This window comes from Mandrillus leucophaeus, unplaced genomic scaffold (genome assembly GCF_000951045.1).
Source record: "Mandrillus leucophaeus isolate KB7577 unplaced genomic scaffold, Mleu.le_1.0 Scaffold282, whole genome shotgun sequence".
In the NCBI taxonomy this organism is placed as follows: Eukaryota; Metazoa; Chordata; class Mammalia; order Primates; family Cercopithecidae; genus Mandrillus; species Mandrillus leucophaeus.
Window position 1 is genome coordinate 1,931,308 of NW_012102943.1, and position 10,833 is coordinate 1,942,140.

The following is a 10,833-nucleotide window of genomic DNA, read 5'->3' on the forward strand; positions in this document are numbered from 1 at the left end:
ACCACGCCCAGCTAATTTTTGTATTTTTAGTAGAGACGGGGTTTCACCATGTTGGTCAGGCTGGTCTCAAACTCCTGACCTCATGATCCACCCACCTCAGCCTCCCAAAGTGCTGGGATTACAGGCGTGAGCCACCACGACGGCCTGCCAGGTGCATTCTAACTGTGGGAGAGTTTTCAGCGGCAGCAGGTGACAAAGCCCCCTAGAAGGTCGCTGGCTCCCTCTGGAAGAACAAGAGGCTTAGAAGATGCATGTGTGGAACTGAGGGTGATGTGTACATATGTGTATGCATGCACTGGTACACATGTGTACACGTTTGAGGCTGTGCACAAGGAGGGTGCGCAGGTGCGTGTGCATGTATATACCTGAGCGTTGCATAAAAGCATGGAAATAGGCTGTGAAGCTGATCTTGCAGCCAGTTCTAGAAAGAATGGACTTGGAATGTATCATGCCAGTGGCTCTGAAAGCACACAGCCAGGGAGTGAAGGAAAGAGAGGTGGCCCCGGTGGTCCCCAAGCTCCTCAGTGGCACTTCTGGGGATCCTGGGGAACCCCTCCCACCTATGTGATGTCACTTCCTCTGACATCTGCAGCCTGCTCTAGGTTCTGACCCCTTGCCATGACCTCTGGGGTCCAGGATGCCCTGTGTAACCTTGAACATGTTCCTTCATCTCTCTGAGCCTCAGTTTCCCCATATGTACAATGGAGTTGGGGCGGATGACCTCCAAGTCTTCACCCTAGGAGGCAGGAACATCCAGGTGCCTCCAGGGTTGGGGCTTCTTCAGTGGGGGCGCTCAGTCTCCCACATGTCCAGACCCCCACTCTTGGGGGATTCTGGAGCTGAAAGGGTCCTGAGCATCCTGTTTGGTCCAAGCACAGTCCCCCAGCCCCTGGCTTAAGCCATCTAGAGAATTTGGGGTAATGAGTAGAGAAGCAAGTTGTCTGGGGTCACCCAAACAGACAGGACAGAGCAGGGACAGTGCACCCTGCAAATTCTCCAGCTCAGACGGTGCTGGGCCTGACACCTTCTCCTGGGTGTCTCCAATTCTACCCTGGGTTGGGAGCTTTGCTTGTCCTGGGACATTTCCTGTCCCTGGCTTCATTGCTATTGTCACAGGGGTCTGTGTTATACCACAAAAGATCCCACAGACCTGGAGATGGGAAAGACAGGTTGTTCCCTTCCCCTGCCTAGCTGTCAGGGTCTCCCAGAAGACTAGGACCTGGGAGGGAACAACAGCTGAAAATACACAGCCTCTGTCATGCCCTGTGTTTCTCCTCCCAGATAGTACCTCATCTAATGCTATTTTTCTCATCTTACAGAAGAGGAAACTGAGGCTCACAGCCAAGGCTGCTGTTAACAATAGGGTACCTTTGTTCAAATGAGCAAAACTCACCCCTTCCGGGTATACACCTAGCTTGATAAGCAGAAGTCACTTTTATGGGAAGGAAAAGGCAGTGTCCCCCATCCCGACCCCACAGGAAAACAAATTAGAAAAAGCCCCCTCTGGATCCACTGTCCTGAACGAGGGAGTGCAATCTGGAGAGTAGAGAGCAAGCTGAATTTCCTCCCCACCAGCACCTTTAGTGCACCGCACAGCCCTGCACACCATCCATGGTGCTCTTGCTTAAAGGGGCGAAGCCACTTGCTTGGGGTCGCATAGCCATTGGCAGAGCCAGGGCCTGAACCCAGGCTTCTGGGATCCAGATGGCACCAACCCGTCAGTGATATCACATACTTGATAGCTTGCAAGCCCCTTCCCATCCACTAACTTCAATGATCCTGTGAGGTGGGTGCAATCATTCCTATTTCACAGGCTCACCCTCCAAGGGTCCAGTGAGAAGCCACCCCAGCCCCTCTTTCCTCTGGCTTCTTTCCCCCAGGAAGATGTGCGACCCTGGCATGACAGCCTTCGAACCTGAGGCCCTGGGGAACCTGGTTGAGGGCCTGGACTTCCATCGATTCTATTTTGAAAACCGTGAGCAATTCCTTCTCTCTGTGGTGCCTGTTGTCTGCTCTCGTTCCATGTCCTGCCGGATGGCACAGCAGGGTGACGGGCAGGGCCCCAGGGGCGGCTCAGGAGCCAGCGAAGAGGAAGCTCCCGTGTGGACTGGGGTTGGTACCCTCTTGGTTCCCTCTCCTAACCCTGGCCCATTGACTACCAGCTACCCCTCCTGTGGTTGAAGATGGGGCAGGCAAGGTCCCAGAGACCAGGGACATACGGAACAAGCCCTCCCAGACCTCTCCTGCCCATGACCCTGGGAGGAGCCTGGGGAGGGCCTTGATTCCCGTATTATAGATAAGGGAGCCTTCCCACTGGCACACACACCCGAGTTACAGTTATCTTGATGCTTGGGGCCATCCCAGCTGCCCAGCTGGTCACAAGCTGGCTGGTGGGTTGTTATACAAGTGCCCTCTGTGGGTGGGCAGTTTGGGAAAGAGGTGAGGACAGAGAGCTCACACTGCTGTGCCCCTGCCTGTTTGTCTAGGTCTCTGTCCTGCATGTCTGTCCTTCCTGGGCCTCTCCTTTGCAGGAGAGACCTTGGCAGCTTTGCAACCAGGAGCGTCAGAGGGTTGAGGCTGGGCCTGACCCAGGGTGCTTTCTGCCTGTGTCTGTGTTTCCCTAGGCCAGGGTCAGAAATCAAAATGCACACAGGTTAGAATCATGCAGCTTAGGACAGGGAGGAAGGACCTAAGAAGTGGTATATCCAGGGTGCCCCAAAGTCAAGGGCGTGTACCACTGAGGCTACACAGTGATGTCAGGTATATGTGGGCACCACTTAAAACAGCATTAGTTTACACAGTGAGAGAACTCTTTCCTTCTTAATTCTCTTTCAATACTCTGGCTCCATCGGGGGAAAGGCTCTGCTGGGTGCTAGCCTGTCTTCAACACCACTCTGCCACTTTGTAATTTCCCTCTTTATCAAAGAGAAAGCAAATCTCAGGCTCAGATCTCTTTCAGGCAGGAGAATGGTACAAGGATTATGTAACTTTCTTTCATTTTCACAGGCCTTATTATTAGAACTTTATTCATTGTACTGATTGTTCATTAATGATTATGTCAATAAGTTTTATTTTAAAATAAATCTATAGCTGGGCGCGGTGGCTCACGCATGTAATCCCAGCACGGTGGGAGGCTGAGGCGGGCAGATCACTTGAGGTCAGGAGTTCGAGACCAGCCTGGCCAATATGATGAAACCCCGTCTCTACTAAAAATACAAAAATTAGTTGACCATGGTGGTGGGTGCCTGTAATCCCTGCTACTAGGGAGGCTGAGGCTGCAGTGAGCCAACATTGCACCACTGCACTCCAGCCTGGGCGACAGAACAAGATTCATTCTCCACAAAAAAACAAAAAACAAAAAACCTATAGAAATTAGTAAAGTGAATCAATTCAGGAAAATCCCTTTTTTTTTTTTTTTTTGACTGAGTCTCACTCTGTTGCCCAGGCTGAAGTGCAGTGTGGCACGATCTTGATTCACTGCAACCTCCACCTCCCAGGTTCAAGCAATTCTCCTGCCTCAGCCTCCTGAGTAGCTGGGATCACAGGTGCCCGCCACCACACCCAGCTAATTTTTGTATTTTTAGTAGAGACGGGGTTTCACCATGTTGGCCAGGCTGGTCTCAAGCTCCTGACCTCAGGTGATCCGCCTGCCTCAGCCTCCCAAAATGCTGGGATTACAGGCGTGAGCCACCAAGCCCGCCCCAGGAAATACTTTAATGAAGTGCGTACAGTGGCACTCGTGAATGGTAAAAATAACAAAGAAGCTACTTCAGTGACTGAAGTAGGATCTGGTCCAGCTCTTCATCATACAGAGGGGAAACTGAGGCTCAGAGGGAAGTGACTTGTCTAAAGGAATCCAGGAAGCCGGTGGCAGAACCTAGACCTGACTCACCCCAGTGCCCTTTCCCATCCCTGTAGCACCTGCTGCATCTGCACGTTAGCAAACCTCCACTGGGACTGACACTCCTCTTCTGGCTTGCACTCTCTCTCACTGAACTTTATAGAGTACAGAGGCAAAGGACACCCTCCAAAAAGCTGTGAAGAAGAACGCAACATCTTCCTTTAATAAATCAAGTGAATTCTCCAAGGCTAGCAAGGAAGATTGAATTCTCAGCCGGGTGTAGTGGCTCATGTCTGTAATCCCAGCACTTTGGGAGATTGAGGTGGGAGGATCACCTGAGGTCAGGAGTTCAAGACCAAGTCTGGCCAACATGGTGAAACCCCATCTCTACTAAAAATACAAAAATCAGCCAGGTGTGGTGGTGCACACTTGTAATCTCAGCTACTCGGGAGGTTGAGGCACAAGAATCACTTGAACCTGGGAGGCAGAGGTTTCAGTGAGCCAAGATCATGCCACTGCACTCCAGCCTGGGAGACAGAACAAGACTCCATCTAAAAAAAAAAAAAAAAAATTGAATTTTCATGCAAGGAGAGGTGGCTGGACCCCATATGTTCCTGTCACCCTGGAGCTCCCTCACTGATCACGGTAGCTATCATCCTACAGTCTGTCCTCTGGGGGCACCGGTCCCCCACTGTGAACTTACAATCCCCACAAAGCAGGGACCAGGTTAAGGCCCAACTGTAAAGGCTCAGGGATGGCAAAATGGAAATAATCACAGAGAGGAAGCCATGGCAGCCCTTGGCCTGCCTCTATGCAGCGGGCCCCATCTTAGTGCTGGCCCCCAGATTCCAGGCTTAAACATCTGCTCACCTCCAAGGCAGAACCCACAAGGGCAGACCCAGAGTAACTGCTCACTCCCGGCCAAGTTCCACCTCCCAGAGCCCTATTTTTTTCCTGTTGAGGACTTGATTCTCTCTCCCACCCTATGCACAAGGGTAGATATTGGAAGCTGCCTATCTTTTCAAAAGACACCACATCAGGTGGCATTTCTTTACAAATACCTTCTAGGACTCCAGTCCTTGCTGACTGCAGCAAGGCCCAGTGCCCCCAGCAATGCTAAGCTCTGTTTGTCCCTCCTGGGATTGTTCTAGATTGTTCTAACCCAGTCTCACTTGGAAACTGACTTTTTTTTTTTTTAATTTTATCTATCTATTATCTATCTATCTGTCTATCTACCTATCTATCTACCTACCTACCTACCTACCAGGTTATGAGACTGGCTATTTTTCATATTTTTTGTAGAGACAGGGTTTCACCTTGTTGCCCAGGCTGGTCTCGAACTCCTGGGCTCATGCAATCCACCTGCCTTGGTCTCCTAAACTGTTGGAATTACAGGAGTGAGCCATGGCTCCCAGCCGAAACTGACTTCTTTTAGATTCCACTGCATTTTTTCAGGAATTAGCCCAGCTTGGGACAAGTCAGATTGCTTCTCTGGACCTGAGTTTGCATATCTGTGGAATGGATACATTGGTCTTGTATGCCTTCAGCCCTGAATGCTGTCAGGGACACTTACAGAGCCCTCCCCAGATTCTGCAGTTGGGCTGCTGGGTGACCTCTGACCTCTGAGGTCACTCCCAAGTCTATGATGCTGAAACTCTACATTCTGTATGTCTGAGAGCCCAAATTCTAAGTCTGTTATTCTACGGTGCCTAAGACTTGGTGATTTTAAGTCCTTTATCCAAAGCCTGGGTGTAGCGTGCTTCTGATATTAGGGGATGGGTACTATTGGATATTTTCTGCAATCCTGAAAAAAAAAAAATACATTTTACATTTTTCAGGAAATAAGTGGCTCACAAACCTGGCTTGGTACCAGGATCAAGGGGTAGGGAAGGAGAAGGGATACTTTTAATATTAGAGGTTCTTGAACTGGGCTCTCTAAGGGTGGGGTTGGGGAAGTTGTGTTTTAAGTCAGCGCCTCCCATGATTCAGACCTATATTCGGGCTACACAAAGGGAAGGGCTCCTCTCAGGCCTGAGATATAGATCACCACTGTCAGACCCCTCCCTGGGTCATTGTCTTTCTATGCTTTCATTTTCTATCTTGAGGAAAACATCGAGTTTCTAGAATTAATATAGTAATACTAATGGTGATGCCCCATGTTTCAAGCGGTGGAAGCTGGTGTCAGGGACTTTGTCGGCCCTATTATGATTCCAAGAGCTATGCATCTCTCCCTGACATTGGAAAGCCCCATGACCTCACCCCATGACTTCACCCCAAGAACGGTATCAATACCGTTCTTATTATTTCAAGGTTCTAAGATTCTACAGTTCTCATATTCCCCCAAGTTTCCGCAATTCTGTATATCTATAGTAGAAGGGGCTAACAGGCCCACGGGCCGTGTCTGAATTGTAGATATGTTTCACTTGGCTTGCACGATGTTTTAAATTTGAATTAGATGCCAATAATAAAAAATGAAGAGTTTTCATATAAAAATTCAGACTTCCAGATTCTCTTGAAAAACCAGGCATGTCAACACCAGTCTCACTCACATAGCAACCACCAGGGAAGCTGTGTGCAGGATACCCACTTTAGGTGGGACAAGACATTCTATTCGCCACAGTCCCCATCACTCCCTATCGCCTCCCTGACCCAGAGGCAAAGGGTCAGTTGTCATTTAGCATCTTATACCCGGCTCAGCCCCCGTTGTTTATGTGCCTGCCTGGTACCTGGGGAGATCCGGATTTGAGACTCTGCTCAGAGCTCATCTGGTTCTGTAATCCTCTAGGCTTATTCCATGTGGCTAATAGTCATGATTCTAACATTCCATTTTCCCTTGTTTGATGAATTCTGCATGTCTGAACTCCACTGTATCTAAGCTGGGATGTGATGTCCCCATCATCTAGAAGTTCTACCTTGATGCCAGGTAGCTGAGCCCTGCCACAGAGGCCCCCTCCCTACAAATGGGGCAGACAGTGTGCTTCCATTGAGAGGGCTGCTGGGAGTGGAGGAAGTGAAGAAAGTGAGACAGGAGGCCCCCGGTTGCATCTCCTCTGCCCCTCCCATCCCCGTCTCCAGTGTGGTCCCGGAACAGCAAGCCCGTGCACACCACCATCCTGAATCCCCACATCCACCTGATGGGCGACGAGTCAGCCTGCATCGCCTACATCCGCATCACGCAGTACCTGGACGCCGGCGGCATCCCACGCACTGCCCAGTCGGAGGAGACCCGCGTCTGGCACCGCCGGGACGGCAAATGGCAGATCGTCCACTTCCACAGATCTGGGGCGCCCTCCGTCCTGCCCCAGTAAGAATCCCTCCTTCCCACCTCCCAGGGTAATGTAAAGGATGGGAGTGTTGCCCTGGAGGGGATTATGTCAGGGAAGCTGCTGCCTTCAGCTCTGAAAGGCTGCAGGGTGGAGTGGGAAGACCCCAAGAAGGGAGGGCAAGGCCTGCAGATCTGAGGGAAGAGCTGGGCAGGAGCCACTGGGGACCACTTGGACTCCATCTAAAACGGCAGGGTGGGTGGGTTGCCCAAGCAGGAAACACCATGCCCTGAGAAGCACCCCGTGTGTGTCTTACAGCTGAGGGACCAGGCCAGGGTCACTGCGTTGCTGTGCCGCAGAGATCCACTCTGTCCGTGGAATGGAGCTGCTGGTTCTCCCAGGTGGATTTTGCTGGAATTCTCCCATCTCATCACCCCACCGCCGTCACTTCTGTACCTGCATCAAGAAAACCTGCTTGTTCACAAAAGTCATCGCAACTTCAGAGCGAATGGCCACATCTCCCCACCTCTCACCCCCACCCTCTCTCCTGCCAGGCTGGGGCTTCCTCAGGCATGGGTGCCCACGGCACTGGCCCTCTCTCCCCAGCCTCGGCTGCTGTCCGCCTGGCCTGTCTTGGGCTGTAGGCTAGAATGCCCGGGCTGTGTGCCCACTAGTGGCTGGGGAGAAGGAGGGGTGGCATGGTGAGGAAGGCAGCATCTGCCCATCCCTCTCCCAGACCTCTCCTATTCCAGTGTCCCCGGGGAAGGGCAGATGACACTCCCTTCCCCCAAGCCAACCGCCCTGAAGGAGGGGGGAGAAGAGCATATGCCAGGAGCCTCCTGCCTCAAAGTGCTCCCCTAAGTCTTCTCTCTCCTGTGCTGACCTCAGGGTGGTCTGACCCTTCCCTCAGTGTGGGGGACGTGGCCCTCTCAGGTGCCCCTACTTGCTTTCTGCTTCCTTCTGGTGAAGTCCACCTCCAACATTAACCCGCCCACCCCGCTCCACCGTTAACCCTGGAGAATTCCAGCTTCGTCATATCTCAGAGAGGGAATCTAATTGTTTTTGGGGGGCAAACGAAAGCAACGTTTAGGTATCACTTCTACTTGGACCGCATGCCTTTTTATAGCCAAATTTCTGTGTATTTCGTAAATGGATTTCGCGTTAATGGATATTTATGTAATAACTAAACTTCTCAGATTATTGTGAGAAGGGTCAGGTTGGAAGGGGTGTAGGAAGGGGGTGAGGGGTAGTTTTTTTTCTGTTCTAGTTTTTTTTTTTTTTCTTTGTCATCTCTGAGGTGGACCTTGTCACCTGTGGTTATTGGGGCCGAGGCAGATCAGCTCCGGGGAGAAGGGCCTCTCTGCCATTTTGGTCCCAAGGTGTACTGACACAGGCGTTCCTTTTGGGACTGTGGAAGCATCAGATGCCAGCACTGACTCAGGAACAGCAAGTCAGGGCAGAGAGGAGGAGGGAGGCTGTCAGGATGGAAATATCTGGACTTTTCTTTGCTTCCCTCCCAAACTGGGGTCTTCACTACTGAACTTCCCGGGATTTCATCTCACCATATCAGTGTGCCACCCCCAGTGCCCCCCACCCACCTCTGGGGGCCCGTGAGCATGTGTCTCCATTGCCTCTCTCCCCTTGACGTCTGATGACCACAGCAGAGCACTGGGAATTTCTACTCTTCACACCTCATCCTGCAGCCTCGGGTTCGCATTCTCCCTTTCTTTTCCTCTTTCCCTCTTTCCCTGGGATTGACTCTGAGTGGAATACCTTGGCACATCCACTAGGATCTACTGTCTGCACTGTTTTCTTTGCATGACTTTATATGCAGTAAGTATGTTGAAAACAAACGAAAAGAAGAAAACACTCAACAAAACCAATCTACATGTTTTGGACTTAAAAAAAAATAGAGGTTGTATTCTCAGTGTCCGACTCGGAATTATGTTGCTGCCTCTCTGTGCTTTTGGCCTCTGTGTGGCCGTGTTTTGCCAGCATGAGATATCGTCCCCTCTGGAGGATTTTAGGGGAGGAAGAGCCACGTCCCCAGGGATTGGAGGAGGCTCCGGTACCCTCGACCCTCCTGGGTGTTGGTTGGAGCAGAACTGGTGAGGATGTTTGATCTAATACTTTCTGAGCTCTCCCCGATCACCAGCTGTCTGCTGGATTCTTTTCTCAAGTCCTGCTGCCCAGGTCCAGGTGAGACAGGCAGCGCCAGGTCTGCAGGCCAGGAGAGATGCTGCCCAGGCCTCCTGGTTTCCAAGCTGACCCATCACTGGCCTCTGTCCTTGGCAGAGACCTTGCTGCCCAGGCCCAGGTCGGGCTGTTGGCCTGCCCCAGGCCCAGAGGGCTTCCCAGTAAGGCCCAGTGATCCCATTATCCCAGGGGCAAACCCACCTGTCCCCCTGGTGAGCTGCCGGTTCCCTACAGCCACCCCCAGTCAAGGGTGAGGGTGTGGCCTTCACCAGGGGCTGCTGCAATTAGAGAGCAAGGTCTGAGCTCTTCTTCAGCCTCAGTTTCCTCATTGGTTAAAAGGGTTCTTTGTTCCCATTCCAACCGATGAAGGAGCAAACGTCTAGTGATGTGAAGCCTAATTTACCTGCAGGAACTGGCAGGGATAGTCACTAACTGGACTCCTGTTTTTACTTCTAGACCTGGTCAGGCTCCATCCCCTCCCCCACCTGCCCCTGATTCCCCTCTTCAGTGCCTGTCAACTGCTTTTCAGCAGTGGACTGCAGGGGAAAGAGCAGTTATTTGGGGTGAGTAGGCTTCAATTCCCAGCTCTGACCAGACTTGCTGTGTGACCTTGGGCAAGTTCCTTCCCCTCTCTGGAGCTTGGTTTCCCCACCAGAGGAAACTGAGCTGGAGGAGCCCGAGGTCCTGCCTTTTATTGGCTGACACACCTCCTGTCCACTGTGTCCCTCTCCAAGTGCCAGAGAAGTGGAGGCACGTCGCTACCCCAGGCTGAGATGGCCCCACTGTGAAGGCCACACCTGTGGGTGGGTAGCCACCTGGTGCCGCCATAGGGCACCAGGGATGATCCTGATGCGCGCGGCAGGCAGGGGAGACTCCCAGAAAAATCTGCGCAGAGCCCACCCTCACCAGATAAACTCTGTGCTCCTCCAAAACTTCCTTTAGATGCAAAAAAAAAAAAAAAAAAAAAAAAATCCAAACCCAAGTCAAAACCTTGGCTCCAGCATGCAAACACGTTTACAGGAAGGTATTCTCCTGGGTTTGTGCCCACCATGGTGCGAATCCTGACCCAGGGCCTCCTGTCTCCCTTCAAAGGGAGACCCTTTTGGGGGATGAGTTTGCCAGACTCCCCGTGCTGGTTTCTTTGTTACTATTTGTTTGGGGTTTTGTTTCAGTTCTTTTTTTTTTTTCTTTTCTTTTTTAAAAATATGTGGCTGTGAACTTGAATGACCACTGCTCAAACTTTCTGCTATTGGCGGGGGTGGGATGGGAAGAAGGGGTGTCTGTTTTATTCTTGGTGTTTTCAGTGCAATAAATAGCTACAAACTTCTGTGCACTCTGTGTGTCCCTGTCTTGGTCAAGCCCCCGAGCTGGGAGGTTTTTGTTCGTTTCCAGTTCTAGATCTGCCCCATGGCAAAATAAAAGTCCTGGTCTTCATTCTGATTGGACCAACTCTGGTCACATGCTCAAGGCTGAACCAGTCACTGTGGGATTATGCCTGGACCATGTGCCCCACCTGTAGAGCCAGGGATGGAA

The 10,833-nt window shown here is 51.5% G+C and overlaps 2 protein-coding genes across 4 annotated transcripts in view; one reads left to right on the top strand and one right to left on the bottom strand.

The window, feature by feature from the left end:
- CAMK2A (calcium/calmodulin-dependent protein kinase II alpha) overlaps positions 1-10,633 on the top strand; it is a 70,866-nt gene extending 60,233 nt beyond the window's left edge. For all 3 annotated transcript variants that reach the window (XM_011985361.1, XM_011985363.1, XM_011985362.1), the window contains 3 exons: positions 1,881-1,975; positions 6,917-7,145; positions 7,423-10,633. In XM_011985361.1, the coding sequence (XP_011840751.1) occupies positions 1,881-1,975; positions 6,917-7,145; positions 7,423-7,426 (328 nt within the window). In that variant the 3' untranslated portion in view covers positions 7,427-10,633. The remainder of the gene's footprint in view (positions 1-1,880; positions 1,976-6,916; positions 7,146-7,422) is intronic.
- The window catches only part of SLC6A7 (solute carrier family 6 (neurotransmitter transporter), member 7), a 32,720-nt gene continuing 29,234 nt past the window's right edge, over positions 7,348-10,833 (bottom strand). Inside the window, exon 16 of the mRNA XM_011985359.1 lies at positions 7,348-7,560. Coding sequence (XP_011840749.1) covers positions 7,535-7,560 — 26 coding nt within the window. The 3' untranslated portion in view covers positions 7,348-7,534. The remainder of the gene's footprint in view (positions 7,561-10,833) is intronic.